Below are 18,257 nucleotides of genomic sequence, written 5' to 3'. Positions count from 1 at the left end.
TATATTTTTTTTGAGTTTCTTCTCTCACACCAAATGGGATGGACTGGCTTCTGTTTCCCTTTGTCTTTCTGTGACATCCTTGACAAATTTGGCTTCCCTCCGGGTGAGATTCAAGGTGCTGGTGATGACCTATAAAGCCCTAAATGGCATGGGCCCGGATTATCTGAGGGAGCACCTGCTGTCAGCATCAACTTCCCATCGTCCTGTGCGCTTCCACAGGGAGGGCCTCCTCAGGGTACCGCCGGTCAAGGATTGCCGACGGGCGATCCCCAGGGGGAGGGCGTTCTCTGTGGGCGCGCCTGCCCTATGGAATCAACTGCCAACAGAACTCTGGACTGCCCCCAACCTTCGTTCATTTCGCCAGGACCTAAAAACCTGGCTCTTTGAGCTATCTGGTCTGGACTGAGGGGTTTAATGTTTTTAAATTGTGATTTTAATTTTTTGCGGCTAGACTTAATTTTATTGTATTTTAATTTTATATTGTATTGTTTTTAAATTTTGCCTTGTAAACCGCCCTGAGTCCTTTGGGAGTAGGGTGGTATATAAACTGAATTAATAAAATAAATAAATAATAAATAATAAATTTTAAAGTACTTATTCAAAACTAATTTTCTTAAGAACAAAACCTCTGATTTAGTATAATTTTAGGACAATAATATTTTAAAGGTGTACTATTTTCTGCAGTCCTAGCTGGGATAAGGTCCCATTGAATTCATGTGGCAACGTCTCCTGAATAGATAGATGAAATCATATTGCAATATACACATGGTACATCAAAAATGATATGAATACAGATACTATTTTTCCCTTTCAGATAGCAAAAATGATAAAAGAATCAGATCCGTGCTTTTGAGTAGACATCAAGGAAAAGCTGCAGAGAATAGCATTAACATTAGGCTCATGTGTACAAAAATAGAATGCAAAAAAGTATAATTTCCTTTCCATGGAAACTCAATACACTCCAAGCTTTTATAAATCATTACATCAGGTGACAAAATAGAATTGACAGAATTATAGATTATGATATGATTCAGTCTTTGAACTGAATATACTACAAATTTAATTATAACTAACCAAGGGTTGAACTTGGTTAATTCTTTGATTACAGATCATCAAACAACATAGGCTACAACAAGACTTAATGAAAACATTCTGGAAGAAGACAATGCAAAAACTTTTATATTGTGCAGAAAATAATATTCACAAAGACACAAGGAGCCTGGGTCAATTTAAAAGTAACTTTTCAATATCTATTTTTTCTTTTTTTATTATCAACTCAGGACTAACAAATGAATTACTGTACCTGGATGTGTTTCTGTTACAAGTGGATACTTAGTTTTTACTCCTTGTGCATGGATAGAATAAGGCCTAGAGGCCATGTTCTTGAAAAAAATTTTAAGTATATCTCCAACTTGTGTAAGAAGCAGAGGACCTTTGAAAAAGTAAAAATAAGCATATAAAAGTAAAGTAAAAGAAAGTATAAAGGTATAAAATTATTTAAGAAATCAGAATTTAACAGATTAAATGAAGGCAAGCTGACCTTTTCCTGGATCAAGAAAGCTTTAAATAGTAACCTTAAAGCTAACTGGATCAGGTACAGCGTAACAATAAACTAAGATTTAATGGTTCCTCATAGTGCCAAACAAGGAAATTAGTTTGAAGCTCACATAATTCCATAATCCTCTGTTGATCTTCATAGTTAAATTTAACCACAGTTAGAAATTGCATTCCAAAATATGTATTGATATGTATATAACCATAAGAATTAGGGTTACTTAAAACTACTACATGCAGTATTGAAATCAGCCATTGGAAATGACATTTGGACCTTAACTTGATTTGATTACTGTAGTTAGTACATTTGGAATTTTGAAAGCATTATTTTGTGGGCATTATTGGGGAAGACATAAAATATCTGCCATAAACAATGACAAAAAAAATCTGAAGAAGTCTTCAAGATACAAAGGTAAATATCCATAGGCACCACCAATGGCCATAATTTAAATTAACTAGCTACTTGAAGTTCCTGGAATATAAGAAAAAACTGTACTTAGTTAAAACTAGGTAGTGCACCCAATTTCTTCATAATGTTATATTTGATTTATGGTTCAGCATTATATGTAAACTGAACCAACTGTTTTTCCAGGACTTGTGGGCTGGATGCATCATAGCGAAACCGCACCCACCCCATTGCCGGCAGTGGCAAAAAAGTCACAATATATCGCGACACGTCATATGACGTTGCGAGTTTGAAACCCCTGTCTTTGATGAACTACACTCAGCTTCAAGTGAAGAGTCTCTACCTTGGCTGATATGAAATTTAATAAAGATTTTTATGCACACTAGTATTAATTGGTTAGGCCATCTATGTGTTTGGAATTTTCACAAAGTTCACAAGGGGAGATTTATTCATAATTATATTAGCACAAATAAGCAAGTAGATACAAATAGAGAACTCTCTGCACACTGTTGTCATTCACTGTCTGGCAGCGGAGTGGTTAGAAAGTAGTATTGCAGGCAAACCCTGCCCACAGCTGGAGTTTGATCCTGACAGGGCTCAAAGTTGACTCAGCCTTACATTCTTCTGAGATTAATAAAAATGAGGACCCAGATTGTTTGGGGCAATATGCTGACTCTGTAAACCACTTAAAAAGGGCTATAAAGCACTGTGAAATGATATATAGTGTTGTTGCTATTGCTACTGCTGACTTTGAAAAATGATGAGAATCTATTAGAATCAGCTCAGGTAATGTAGAAACAAATATATAGATAAAAGGGTTCCATGTAGACATTGAAAACTTCTGGTTTGACCCATTGGTTCAATCCTGAAATCACTGCCTAAATCTGTGTTTCAGATATTCCCACAAATAGTTACAAAATACGTTACATGTAATGTTAAAAATCCTGATTTTTACTGAAACTCTTGAAGCCAATACCTAGGATTCCTAAATGTTCTTCCTCTTCATTCCGTTCTTTAGGGATTTTAAATGTTTGGTCAGTATATTCCCGATAAACCACTTTCTTGTATTTTGACCCAATGAATTTATCTTCCTTGTTTAAAAATGGATTTCCTGGACTAAAAGAAAAAATGAAGTTAACTTTCACATACCTACACAGAGTTGTATGCCCAACAAAATTACATGAATAAGGAATGTTACAAATGTTGCCATTGCGCCACATAGACTCAACTGATTTCCTAACAAATTTAGATACATCAGCAAATAAATAGTTTTCAAAGATTTTATTTTTATTTTCATTAGTGCAGCCTTACCTTTCATCATGGAACTGATGCCTCTCTTGTTCCCATGCCCTGCTAGGGGAATAGTCCCATTCAAGTTCTTCAGCTGCAATGTAGAAAGTCTTCTGATGAGTGTATTGCTCATCTTTTGCTGATGAACCACATCTCTTTACTTCATACGTTTGTCTCATACCACCTGTGTAGTGATCTGTTGTAAGGCAGGCCACTTCAAAAAGACCTGGAGAAAGAATAGGAAGCAACTAGTTGAAACAAGCAAATAAGATAAAAAAAATCCCAATAGATGCAATATCTAACCTGCATTATAGCACCATTTTCAAAACAGTAGATCAGTCTTCACAATCTGGTATTTATGATAGTTGAAAATTTGGGGAATTCTGTCCCTTATACTTCCAGAAGGTGGCAGACTGGTGCAGTATCAAGGCAATGAAATATCATTTCTGTGATTCTAGGGCCCTTTGACTCACAACAAAACAGCTGTCTCTTTTCATATTTGGAAAAAACAATATCAGACTATTTCCTCATGACACACTTGAAGTTTCTCAGGAAAGCAATTCCAAATCCACTTGGTGGATGCTAGTGTGCATCACACTATTTCCTAAATTCCTTCTGCTACTTTAACAAGATAAAAGAGATTATTTTGTAAAAAAATGTGATGCTGACTCTCCCCAAGTCACAAATCATAATTCATATTTCAAGAAGACACCAAGTATTCCTCAATTATATTGTTCTTTCTTTCAGCTATGTTATGAACTCCATTAAGGGCCCATCAGGTTGCAATATACATTTCTCAGAAAAAAAAATCATGAAAATAAACTGCTCAATGTGATATACAATCTTGGATTATGGATTAGGAGTGCAAGAGGACAGGATCAGAGAATCAAATTTATGATTTGGAAATAGGACATTCCACATTCAGAAAAACCCTAGAAAAAGGTGCATTTGGACCCACTGCAATAATATCTGGGAAGGAGTTTTGTAAATAGTAAATGTGATTTTGTTCACCTTCTGAGTCAGGCTTCATAACAGCTGTGGCAGAAGTATGTGGGAAAAGATTAGCCGTATCCTTCCTAGTCCCTTCAGTTACAAAAGTGTTTCCTGAAAAATATATTCCATGAATGTCAACCTCAGTTCCCAAGCTGATCAAATGCCAGGAAACTATCTCTCCAAGACACATCACAAGGCCTTTCTGATTTCCATACATATATCCATTTATAGCTGCAAAAGAAAAAGCATGCAATTTAATAACAAGATTATAGCATGTTATCCAATTAACAAAACTGACAGCAACATCTACGTCAGGGGTGTCAAACTCAATTTCACTGAGGGCTGCATCAGCATTGCAGTTGCCCTCAGGGGACCGGGTGGGTATGGCCAGGGTGGGCGTGGCCTACTGAGTGGGCATGGTTAGAGTGCGTATGCCCTACTGGGTGGGCGTGGCCAGCTCTACATCGTTCGCATCAAGGGTGCCTATGGGGGCCTGGGCAGGAGTGGGGCAGATCTGTGGGTCTCTGGCAGGAGGAGTGTCTCTGGGCCAGGGCCAAGGCAGTGGGGGCTGTTCCCTCACTGTTTCCAGGATGGCTTCGCGGGCCGCATGAAACCACTTCGCGGGCCGGATCCGGCCCCCGGCCCTTGTGTTTGACATGTCTGATCTACATGATCCTTTATCACCAGGATCCCCAATAGAAAATAAAATTGCAGGTAGCTTCAGTCAGTATTTTTTATAATTTTTATTTTGGTCTTCTGGTATAAGTATGTTTGGGGATTGGTCATATCAACCATGGCAACCTTTCTGAGTGCCCATAACATACTGTCAAATGTTTAGATACATCTAATGACCCATAAAAGGTTGGGGCTATCCACTGTTTTGGTTTAGAAACATACAGAAGCCATCAGAAACAAATAAAATAATTTCCTAAATATATATATCTGGGACATGCATTGCTCAGGTTTATGTAACTTTATCCCATAAAGTTAGTGGGGGCTAAACAACCATGTAGCATCTACATATGAATTTATTTATTTATTTATTTATTTATTTATTTATTTATTTATTTATTATTTATTTATTTATTTATTTATTTATTTATTTATTTATTTTATTCTCAATTTCTATAGCCTGCCAACTCAACCAACTGACCCTGTTTTATTAGGTTTGTTACACTAGGCTGCAAAACTCTACAGTCTTTAGTCATCTATTTAATAGTCATCTTTTTTTACAGCCTAGATATGACCATTTTACATATTTGTGTTCAATCCACAAAACCTTTCCTCTGTGTAAAGTATTGTGGAAGTGAATGAGATAATATCCAGCCCTTCATATGAAAAATAAAAATGTGATATTAGCAATGATTGGAAATCTAGTCCCTAGAAGAGTTAAACATTTCTTTCTTTCCTTTTTTTTAAATAAAAAGTAATCTCAAACAGGGTAAAAAGTTAACTATTCTGATCAAAATTCCAGCTATTAAATTCCATTTTCATTGCTCAAATCTTACATTTCTTTTCGTTTCTTGAAAAATCAGCCTGCATCCTATGCCCACTGGGTAGATTCATCCTCATAGACCAATGTCATTATATTGAGATTGAGGTTTTGACTAGGAGAGGTTCTAGTGACCAAATTTTAATTATGGCACTCATTTTGGTAATGTTATTTTAAAATACCTTTTCAATGCAAACCATGACATGATCTACAGTAGGCAGTGAGATGATTTAATTAATTGCCTCTGTATTTTATATACATCTCCATTCATCAGACCTTCTAGTCCTGCTATTTGTAAAACTAGGGAACTCTGTTGTATGAACATTGTTCCCTCCTTTCATCTCAATGGCAAATAAAGTTAAAAACAACAGATAACTAATTTACTATATTCAACAATATGACAAAACACAAACTCTTACAATGCATCTTATTGGACTCTTGAAAATCCTCGTCTTCTTTATCAACCTCTTCAGGGTGTTCTATAAATTTATTAATATTGTCATCTAAATACCAGCTCTGATTTTCATCAAATACTGTTGCAAGCAGAAAAAATTCCCTGTCTACATTATCCTATGGGAAAGAGAAGACAGAAAAAGAAGAATATGCAAAAAACAATAAATGGGGTTATTTGTTATAACAAAATTATGTTTGTTAAGCAACCAATAAGACATTTTGTATACAGTTATAAATATTTAGAAGCTTCTTGGATGCTTAATAACCTCATGTGGTATAAGACAGTTGTATGATGGGATTTGCTGTAACTGATCTTAGTATATTTAAAAATAATCAGCTAAGAATTATTTTAAAAGTCAGAAAATCTGCAATTGTATATTTCAGAAATAATATTTAAATGCTTAGGAGAAACTATTTCTTTAAAAAAGATTATAATATTTTTACAGTGATGAAATCAGTCAGGATTTGCAAGATTTAAATGGGTTTTCCTAGCCAGGAAGAGAGACAATAAGAAAATGAACAATTGTCTTATTCTGTTTTTGAATAAGGTGTTCCATTCCTAATGAAAAGAGTCCTTTGCCTGCATGTTAGGAAAGCAGGGGTTGTCCAGCTTTATCCCTTTTGCAGATATTCTATTCAAGACACATTTTGGGGTCTTCATTAACTTATTAATGAAGGGCTCGTTGCCTTGGAAGAGTGAGGAAGATTCTCAGGGATGACTCACACCCTGGACGGTATCTCTTTACTCTCCTACCATCCGGTAGGAGATATAGGAATATAGCCAGCCGTACCAACAGGCTGAAAAATAGCTTTTCTCCGTGGGCTGTTAGGCTTTTAAATGGGACATAATCTTATGCAGAATTGACTTGGGAGGCCGGTGTGTGGTGTAGTTGGTTCACATGGTGTGGTAGGATGGAGGGTTTGTTGTCACTGTGTGTTGGGGGGAGAGAGCACGGGGGGAGGCTCAGCTAATCTCAATGTACACATGTTGTACTTTGACAATAAAGGTTTATTATTATTATTGTTCTGAAATTATGCCATTTTCTTCTAGAGACTAGACAGTTGGTTAATTATTTAAAACAATGCTGCCTTTGTTAACATGTCAATTAGACATTTTGATGCACGTATAAGCTACTTTTAAAGTATATAATTTCTAATCTAAAAAGTTTTAAATGCTAATGCCAACAAAGGGTTATTCATTGTAAGAGTTGTGGGCATTTTGTTTAATCTCTTTTAATTTTTGTATTTTGTCTTTTAACATGTACTGCCCTGTTCACCACCCTGAGTCCTTCGGGAGAAGGGCGGTATACAAATAAAATTAATAATAATAATAATAATAATAATAATAATAATAATAATAATAATAATAATAATAATAATAATAATAATAATAATAATAATAATAATAATTTCATTGTAATAACACTACTTGGTTCTACTATTAGATCTTGATGTTTCCTATATCCACTGGATGATATTAATGTAATTCCTGACTGCAAATCAATTACTTGGACTATTCAAACATTTAACTGATGATTAACTTCTACAAATGTATTCATTAGGCAAACTCAACAAGAAGTTAAGGTCAACGTTACCAATGGAATTCAATTATGTGCATCAAACAGCACACGCTTCAAATAGTGCAATAAATAACATTGACATGGGATAATTTGCTGTCATCCCATGAAAGCCATCCTGAGATGTAAATACTGCAAATCCTATGCAACATTTTCCCCATTGTGCAGAAAAGGGATTGTCCCATTGGGTGCTTGGTGCTCTTGTTTTTGCAGTCTAAAGAGGAATATAAACCAAGACTTTGATAAAAACCATGTTTGGGGGGCACTAGCTGGATGTTTTAAGTGAGACGCCTGCCTGTTCCACTCTGAAGTTGTCTGACAAATTGCCCTACGTTAGCCAGATGAAGCAGGCCAGAAGATGGAAGTCACAGTGATGAACAAGTGTATCAATATATACACTTTTTAAATGGTTGTAAGCTGCTTGGTGATGAACATTAGTTTATTAGTTTCTTTAACATTAAGAAAGCATACATAATTTATAATATTAATATATACAGTAAATATGTCCTCTAAAATGCACCTCTTTTATCAGTGCCCTTTTATTAGCATACTTCAGGAAGGGGAGGACAATCGTTGGAATAAACTGGTGATTTTAGGGGTTTTTTATTACCGGTTTCCATGGAGCAGGCATTATGCCTTTTCTGCACACTAAGAGTGGGCCCACCAGGCCAGAATTGGTATCCTTGATTGGATCTGAAGCTGAATAATACAGCAGGGTTAGACAATCTGGATCGTCTGCCGTAGGGCCCACAGTTTCTGGCACTTCCCATTTATAGATGAATTTCTCTCCAGGTTTCACATGTGAGCCTGGACTTGGAATACCTGCAATATATTCAAAATTGAAAGGTAAAAAATCAACAGTCCTCCCCCAACTGAAATATGAATGGAATGGAATGGAATGGAATGGAATGGAATGGAATAGAATAGAATAGAATAGAATAGAATAGAATAGAATAGAATAGAATAGAATAGAATAGAATAGAATAGAATAGAATAGAATAGAATAGAATAGAATAGAATAGAATAGAATTTGGAAGAGACCTTGCTCAAGCAGGGAACCTATACATTTGGTTGATTTCTTTAACACTTACATAATTATATCAACATACATGCATTTACCTCCGGACAGAGTGTGGTAGAAAGAGCCCTCATTGCTTTTGGTATAACTCAGGCCATGTGGTTGAATGCTGAAGGGGCGGCTTGCATTGTTGAAGAAGACTACTTCAATATAGTCACCAACTTCTGCTCTGATGATCGGCCCTAGTTAAAACAGAGATAATAACACTTAAACTTATATATCACTTCATAGTGCTTTACAGCCCTGTCTAAGCCATTTAGACACTCACCATATTGTCCCCACAATCTGGGTCCTCATTTCACTGACCTCACCTTGAGCCAGTGAGAATCTAACTCCTGGAGTCAGCAGTGAGTTATCCTGCCATACTGCATTCTAACCACTGTGCCATCATAGCTCAACCTAATTAACCTTCATTCTTGTTTGTGACTGGTCCTCACTGATCTCAGAAAGCTAAATAGGGTTGGATCCGTATAACATTTCAGTAGAAGAGCCCTGAGAAATCCTCAGGTGGTAGCCAAAATTGAAGTTTTTTTAAAAAAATCATTCTGTATTATTCAGCTTCAGATCCAATCAAGGATACCAATTCTTTTTTTTAGTATATGTGTTGCTGAAGCGAGCACAAAAAAAAACATATTTGAAAAAGATAATGCAAAACACTTTGAGATTGTTGTCACAAAAATTACATGGCCACATCTGTAGCTTCACCAGAAAATTAGTTGATCCCAAAAGAGATGATATAGCTATCCATCTACCCTTTGAGCTAACTACTTAACTAGCTGCTTCCTTTTTTAATTTAATGTTAATTTTAGGTGAAAATGTTAAGTATGTTCCATTTTCCACTTGTGCTTTAAATATCCAGCATATTGGCAATCATGCACTTAATATTAGTGCAATATAACTTATACAAATTTTGCTGAGTCTTACTTGTTATATGAATTTAGAAGTCTCAGTTTGAACATGTTCTATAATGATATAATTTGTACTATACTAATAGGTCTTAGGGATGCGGTGGCTCAGTGGGTTAGGAGGCTGAGCTTGTCGATCAGTTGGTCGGCAGTTTGGCGGGTCGAATCCCGAGTGCCGCATAACAGAATGAGCGCCTGTTACCTGTCCCAGCTTCTGCCAACCTAGCAGTTCGAAAGCACGTAAAAATGCAAGTAGAAAAATAGGGACCACTGCGGTGGGAAGGTAACAGCGTTCCGTGCGCCTTTGGCATCTAGTCATGCCGGCCACATGACCACGGAGACGTCCTCGGACAAGCGCTGGCTCTTCGGCTTTGAAACGGAGATGAGCACTGGCCCCTAGAGTCGGAAACGACTAGCACGCATGTGCAGGGGAACCTTTACCTTTACCTTAATAGGTCTTATTATCATAGCATTTGTGCAGGCCCCCTTGCATCCTTGATTATTTTCAGAAGATAAACTTCCCAGATTTCAGACACATACATATTGTCACAATTCACAGTAGTGTTATATAGTTCATCTAAATTGCAAATTACAAAATTATCAGATAGACTTGCCCAAAAGTCCAAGATGCTTTTCATAATGAAGCCTCATAGAGCGTCTAATAAAGTCGACACTGGTATATTGAAAAAAACGGGCTTTTTTATAAGTCCCACCAATTCTATTTTTGCCTTTTTCAAAAAATGTCTTGGAATCCCTGTAACAAAACAAAACACACCATCATTTCCATTTGTATAGCAGCAGAATGAAAGATATTTCATATGTTAGGAAATAGATAATTTGGATTATCCTTTATTAGTTTTTTCTCAGGATTCTGAAAGGAATGTTAATATTCAAACTAACAAAAATGTACAGATACAATTAACATAACAGCATGGAAAGGACTAATATATCCATAAAACTGATATGCATAGCAACAGAAAATACAAAAAAAAACAGCCCTGGAAATTATGTCATAAATAGATTAACTCAACTTTTACCATCTCTTTCTTTTTCCTTTTCCCTTTCTCAAAAATAAAAAATAAAAAATAATCTAGACAATAATAGCATGTATCACCACCAGCCAATCTGGTATAGCTTTCTCCTTTTGTGTTGTATATAATAAATCTTTAGCTAAGCCCTTTGTCAAACATCCACACTTTGACATTTTACTACATTCCAAATACTATAGATTGCAGTCAAGAAAAACATAGCATTTTTAAAATGTAGCCAGAGAAATATTAACAGTGCTATTCATATCAGTCTAAAATAAGACAAGACCAAACTATGTGAATTGTTTAAATTCTTAAGTTGGATCTCCAACAGGAAACTCATAGTAACCAATATTTACTGAAGATTTCTGAGGCATCTAGTCTATATGAGACACTGTTGTTATTATTCTTGTATTAACTTCATTTTAAGCTCTGGACATTGTTTTGTGCATCCTTTCATTCATGAATTATAACAGGACATCAAATTCATTATTCTAAAAGTTATCTAAATAATTTAAGATTACTTCATCAATTTCCTTCAATTCCCTATAGAGAAGGGCACTGGCTTAAAAGTCACAAAGACTTCCTCCAAAATCTCCTATTACAACATAAATGTCAGTTCAGACACAAAATTCCCTCTGCTATCTAGTATACTAGGAGCTGATACCAGGACTTTTGCACCGAAGAAAAAACGTGTACTAGCTTGGACCTCTTCATATCCACTTCTATAACCAGATATTAGTAAATGCCAGCAATACCTTTTATATGAAATGGTTTGGCTGCCTGCAAAAAATCATCACTTACTTATCTAGATCAAGGGGTTCTCTTGTGAACTCATTTGTTCCAGATGGGCCATAGTTCCATTCCTCTTCCTCTGCAGCAATATAATAGAATCTTGTGGTAATGACGGTAGGGTGGTTCGTAAGAGATGGAGAATGGTGTTCACAGTTTTTCACCTTAAAAATGGCCTGCATGCCACCTGAAGAAAAGGAAGACAAAGATCATTGATCTTGTAAGCAATCTAGGATCAAGAAGTTCATAGACTAAGAAACTTAAATTTTCCCCTGTCCCATGCCAACAAGGAACTCAGAAACCAAACAGATATAAGACAGGAATAATTTTCACTGTGTAACATCTAGACAATGAAAGCCTTAGACAGAGTTTAAGGAACATGATAGGAAATAGTTCACTGCCAAAAGTTTCTTTGAGTGAAGCCATCCATTGAAGGATTAAGAAGAGAACGTTGCAACACAACTTTACTTCTTATGTGTTTACATGTTGTACATGATAAAAGTATGAATGGGAGGAATTTGCTCTGTGATGACATGGCATATATTTCATCATTGTGACATTACTGTAGTTAGAAAATTACTTCTAGGATTTTGAATTATTTATTTATACTGAAGAAAACCAGTACAAATATTATCTCTGTGCCTATCTGTTCATTTGTCTATTATCTATTATTTCTCTATCTGTCTAAGTCTCTGGATTCTTCAGATCAGAACATCAAAAAAATTATTATCTTATTCTTTCAAGACATGTAACCCAACTGTTAGTATCCATAGTAACTCTTGAACATCACATAATACTTTACAGTTTTTACACTCAGTTGATAACAATGTTTATAATTTCCATGATCCTTTCATAGGTCTCAATCAATCAAATTGCTGAATATAATAATTGGAGTTATCTACAAAAATGCTTGATTTGATTGTAAGAAGACCATTTTTAAGTTTTTATTTTACTTTCTATGTGCAAAAAGATGTATCAAGATTTAAATTGAATGAAGTCTCATTAAGCCAAAATATGAGAACCAGTTTGAGGTAGTGGTTAATGTACCAGCCTAAAAATGTGGAAATTGTGAGGTCTGGTCCCATCTTAGGCACAATGTCAGCTGGGTGACTTTTGGCCAATCACTGTCTCTCAGCTCTAGGAAGAAAGCAATGGCAAACTGCTGGAAAAAAAACCTTGTAGAGACTGGGGCCAAACAGTTGCCAGGGTCAATACTGGCTTAAAGACACACATGCCACCTTCACCACCACCGCAATATAAGTTGCTGGATTTATATGTAGTAATTCATTAAGCCACATTTCTTTGCAAGTTATAGTTTAATATGTTTTGTGAATCTAACTATTTGTGTGGAAGTTAAGTCACAGCAACTGGATTTATTTTTTTATTGGTTTGAGATTTTTTGCTGCCAATCCAAGCAGCTTCTTCAGTCTGAACAAGTTGATTAAGGTAATCTGAGTAGGCAGAGTGTCATGGTTCCAACCATTGAAACCGTTCAAGGCATTGTTTACCTTAAAGAATCTTTTATTCGAGAAACAAAATATCGGCACTACATAGGTAAAGCCAAAAACTGAATTCCCCTCCCCTGGGCACAAAGTAGCAAAGCACAATTCCCTCCTCCAATCAACAGTCATAAATCACATTCCCCTATTAGCTTGAAGCATGGGCTTTCTCCCCAGCTCTCCAGCCTGCCAAATCTTTATCAGCTCTGGGCGCAACAACCTTGGATTCCCACGGCTGAGTTATTATTGTTATGACTAACTGGACACTCATCCACATCCCCCCTGCCAGCATCAACTAACTCTAAAAGCAGAAAAGAAAAATGGCTGCATTTCCATCTGTTGTCAAAGCAAGAACATTCGATGTTAGCAGCATTGACACAGAGACTCATTGAAATGTGCCAACTCCTAAACATTTTAGGAGTATTCCCACACCAACCTCAGGATTTCCTCCCAAAATGCATATTCCTAAGGATATTCCTTAGAATTTTATAAGTGGCACGTTCCAGTGACTCTCTGCCTACTCAGATTTCCCTAACCAACTTGTTCGGACTTAAGAAGCTGCTTGGATGGTCAGCAAAATGTTTCAAATCAACAAGAAAGTAAGTTCAGTTGCTATGACTCAACTGCCAGACAATTCTACCTGAATGACTGAGAATCTTCATCAACTAACTAGTTGTTAATTAATTAAATCAACTGTAGCATGATGTGGGAACACAGTGATATACTAAAATTCCACTTTTCCAATTTGAAAGACCAGGAGATGTTGGGGAGGGGGAAGAAACACTACAGGAATAATCCAGATAAATGTGCTCAGCTCTTGTACCATTGAGACCACAGAATTCTGAAGCTTTCAAATTAGCTCAGAGCCCTGTGGAAGTTTTCATTATGAAAGCAGCCATTTATTTCATACCTTCTATATGATCATTGACTTGGCAGCTAAGCAACCAATCACCATCGTTCTTGGGCACCATAAGAGCATCCACAAAGGTAGCTGGGAAGAGGCTGATTGTGTTGACACGATGCTTCCTTTCTGTCAAGGTTTGTCCATGAAAATAAACGGAGTGGACATCAGCTTCATTACCAATGCCAAAAAGATGCCATTTCACTTTCTCTTCTGCACACATTGTGACATTGGGAAGATATCCATACATATATCCATTGATTGCTTTAAAAGAGAGAGAGTAAGAGAAATATCACTTATACTGGTTTTAACAAACCTTTAATATCAATCAAGGTTGGTGAGATTAAACAAAATGTTGTTCCTGAAATCTTACACAATAGAAATGTTGATTAAATTGGTTTTATCAATGGTGGTAATGATACGTACATCTTGCATTTATATTTTATAACTTACATCAGTGGCATTTCAACAGTCTCCCATTTATTAACCAACCAGAGCTAAATCTGCTTAGCTTTAAGAGTTGCCATAAAAGAAATATCTGCAGAAATGAAAAACTGTTTATATGTTTCAGTGGAGACATTGTGCAAACATTTGTGAAACTATGCAAAATTATTCATTATCGCAAAAATAAGGCTCCATATTCATGAATCAGATGGTTTTGTGGAAAAACTGCAGAAACCTTGCTAAGTTTCTCTTAGCCAGGCAATGTAAATATTCATGCAAACAAAGTTCTTAAAAGAACAAAACTTATTCTGGAAGATGCTCTTACAGTGCATTTTGTTGCTTTCTTGGAAGTCCTCACTCTCTTTGTCCACTTTGTCAGGTTCAGAGCAGTATTTCTTAATATTCTCATCTAAGTACCAGCTAAAGTTTTCATCCATCACAGAGAACAGCAAGACAAACTCACGGTCAACATCTTTATCTTTTCCATTCTGCAGAGTGCCTTAAGAGAAAATATCATTTTTAAGACAATTCCCCAATGAAAATGATTATTTCAATTGCTTTCTTTAACTTGATGCCATCTGCACATCTGGACAATAGTACCTAGAATTCCCTAACTGCATATCACTGACAGTTGTACTCCTAACATATCTAGAGGCACAAGGTAGCAAAAAGCTGCATTACCACTATGACCATCATCATACTAGATGAGGTAGGGATATGTGGAAAGACCAATGGTTGCCATCTATAAAACTCCAACTTTTTGAATTCTATTTCTTCGTAATGAGTGAGTGGAATATGGAATGTTAATGTAGCCCAAAGAATTCCTGAATTCATACACCTTCAATCATTACAAACAATGAGAAATGTAAAAAATGTAGTTATTCTTTACAGCTTATGAGTTTCACAAAATTTCATTTGAAATTTCAAAGACATTTTGAGCAGCACACTTGTAGTTGAACGGAATATGCCTTGACTCTCATTTGCTACAATTAAAATATCCAATAGGTCTCTTATCACCAGTTAGCCAGAGATAATTTGAGCTTCTCTTCATTAGCAGTGTTCAAACAGAGGCTAGCCAGCCCCCTCTCTGAGATATTGAATTTGGATTCTTGCACCAAGCAAGAGAATGGATGCATTGTCCAAAACTCCCAACTCTATGTCTCAAAAGTGCTTTTTTTTCTCTCTCAAAAGGCAACCTATCCTTCCACCCTCTACCCTCACAACTGATGAAGCTTCTTGGATGAGAAGCAAAACGTCTTCTTTTTCAACCCTCCCCCCCCCCCCCAAAAAAAAACCCCAGTCCAATTGCCTTTTGAAAAAGCACCTTTGAGATAACTATGAACTGGATGACTGAGAATCTCCATAGACTTCACAACTTTATGATTCAATGAATTTATTATCATATTTTTACCTTTTCTGCAAGTGATTAAAGGTCCAATAAGTCCAGAGGCGACATCCTTTGGGGCATCTATGTGAGAGTGATAGATCCTTGTCAAGCAGTTACTGTCTCCTTCTGCTGGACCATGATCTTCAGTAACATCCCACCTATAAACATACTGCTCTCCTGGCTGCACAGCATCATCTTTCTTTTGTGAATGGCTGGTATTATCAGGATAGAAAGATCCTAAGAAGTACAAGAAATTATTCATGTTATATAGTTATTGCATTTTTGTGTTGTTTCTTAATTTGTCCTGCAGTGATTGTGATTTTAAATACCTGTGACTTCTCAGAAAGATTTATTATGTATTTGCATGTACATCAAATATATGCATTCAGATACCTATATATGTTCCTATAGAGGGACACGGTGGCTAAGTGGATTAGGACACTGAGCTTGTCGATCAGAAGGTCGGCAGTTTGGTGGGTCAAATCCCGAGTGCCGTGTAACAGAGAGAGCGCCTGTTCCTCGTCCCAGCTTCTGCCAACCTAGCAGTTCGAAAGCACGTAAAAATGCAAGTAGAAAAATAGGGACCACTACGGTGGGAAGGTAACAGCGTTCCGTGCACCTTTGGCATCTAGTCATGCCAGCCACATGACCACGGAGATGTCCTCAGACAAACGCTGGCTCTTCAGCTTTGAAACGGAGATGAGCACTGGCCCCTAGAGTCAGAAACGACTAGCACGCATGTGCGGGGGAACCTTTACCTTTACCTAATACCTAAATATGAATGTCTGTAGGTATAGAAAATATAAAAAGACTTATTGAAATCAAGTAAAAGCATTCAGAATGATTTTCGTTTCTTTCAAAGTTGGTCCTTGATAGAAATAAAAAAGCAAAAATTACCTATAATCAACTAATTACTTACATATACTTTCAATGTACAAGATTCACATGGGATCATGGGAGTAGGCGCATGTCTGACTTATTTATAAATACATATTAGAATGGGTTGACACATTCCTCTCATGGATTATATATGCACAGCAGAACATTAACAATATTAAAATACACTAAACACTATTTTGGATTACACTGAAAGCTCTATACTTATACAGTTTTAAGCAGAGAACTTTGAGGTGAAACCCCAGGACTGAACAGGAGCTGGCAATCTATGTTATGTACTCCACTTTATGCTTTCAGTTGAACATCCAAAGGTGTCATATGAATCCAACTGATGTAAATGTTGGATTGATATGTGGAGGTCTGCAGAATCGCGTGGTTATAAATAAAAGCAATCCTTACAAGATACAACACAATTTTCATATTTTTTCCCAAAAGGAATTCTAAACTCACTCAACTGAAGCCTTGTTAAAAGAGTACATAAATCTTACTATTGTGTTGTGGGTTCTCAACCGCATGGCGATACAACAGACAAATTTCAGCATGGCCACTCTTTATTAGGAAAACTCTGAGCTGGACAATGGGGGCTACCTGTACCCCCTTATATACCTGGCTAGGTACACAGGTAGCCAATCCCCTTGTATGGTTTTCCTGCCAGGCACTTTCGGCCAATCCTGTCACGGTACAGCGCCACCTGATCGTGACAGTGAGCCGCTGCTTGTATTTTATTTATCCCCATACATAACACTTACCTTCATTTTCTTTTGTGTATTTGACACCATGGGGATGTAGAGTGTAGGCTCTTGTAGCAAAATTTTTTAAGTGAATCATAAAAATGTCCCCAACTTCTGCTTTCAGAATTGGCCCTATGAAGCCCAGCGATGGTGGTTTTTCCACAACATGACTATATGAGTTATCTGTGTACTGCATGTACACAGCTTTTTTATATGTGCGTCCTATGCGATCTGGGCCTTGCTGTAGAAAGACACTAGCTTCCCTGAAACAGAAACATATAGGCAATTATATCAATACAAGACTTTCAAAATAATGTATTATTTACAATACCATTTGTTTAATGATGGTTCAAAGTTATAACAGCCCTGAAAAAAAGACTTACACGGGTCCTCACACTTATCATCTTTGCAGCATCCCCACAGTGATATGATAAAAATCCGGGCACTTGACAATGAGCATGTGTTTACATTAGCTGCAGTGTCCCAGAGTCATATGATGGCCATTTGCAATCTTCCCAGTTGTCTTCCAACAAGCAAAGTCAATGGTGGAAGCTGGATTTGCTTAACAGCTGCATGATTCACGTAACAACTGCAGTGTTTTGCTTAACATCCATGCAGTGGTGGGATTCAAATATGTGAACAACCGGTTCTTTGTGTGGGTGCCACTTTCAGAAGTCCATTCTGGGCCTGGGCAACAAAAAATTAGCTACCGGTTCTGCTGAAGTGATGAGAACCGGCTGAATCCCACCACTGCATCCGTGGCAAAAAAAGGTTGTAAAAATCAAGTGTGACTCACTCTTCACTGTTCCGTAACAAGGTGACCATAATTG

The 18,257-nt window shown here is 36.7% G+C and overlaps 1 protein-coding gene across 1 annotated transcript in view; it reads right to left on the bottom strand.

Moving 5' to 3' along the window:
* Positions 1 to 18,257, bottom strand: part of CP (ceruloplasmin) — a gene marked incomplete at its 5' end in the record, with an annotated part of 40,515 nt that overhangs the window by 14,071 nt on the left and 8,187 nt on the right. The window contains 13 exons of the mRNA XM_081329337.1: positions 1,304 to 1,432; positions 2,937 to 3,076; positions 3,272 to 3,476; positions 4,262 to 4,474; positions 6,155 to 6,305; positions 8,376 to 8,587; positions 8,885 to 9,025; positions 10,363 to 10,502; positions 11,581 to 11,755; positions 13,978 to 14,232; positions 14,738 to 14,911; positions 15,824 to 16,036; positions 17,446 to 17,690. Of these exons, the coding sequence (XP_081185463.1) occupies positions 1,304 to 1,432; positions 2,937 to 3,076; positions 3,272 to 3,476; positions 4,262 to 4,474; positions 6,155 to 6,305; positions 8,376 to 8,587; positions 8,885 to 9,025; positions 10,363 to 10,502; positions 11,581 to 11,755; positions 13,978 to 14,232; positions 14,738 to 14,911; positions 15,824 to 16,036; positions 17,446 to 17,690 (2,393 nt within the window). The remainder of the gene's footprint in view (positions 1 to 1,303; positions 1,433 to 2,936; positions 3,077 to 3,271; positions 3,477 to 4,261; positions 4,475 to 6,154; positions 6,306 to 8,375; positions 8,588 to 8,884; positions 9,026 to 10,362; positions 10,503 to 11,580; positions 11,756 to 13,977; positions 14,233 to 14,737; positions 14,912 to 15,823; positions 16,037 to 17,445; positions 17,691 to 18,257) is intronic.

Source organism: Vipera berus (genome assembly GCF_964194415.1).
Source record: "Vipera berus genome assembly, chromosome: 5".
Classification (NCBI taxonomy): domain Eukaryota; kingdom Metazoa; phylum Chordata; class Lepidosauria; order Squamata; family Viperidae; genus Vipera; species Vipera berus.
The sequence above is the reverse complement of the archived record's forward strand: the minus strand, read 5'-3'. Positions and strand labels throughout refer to the sequence as shown.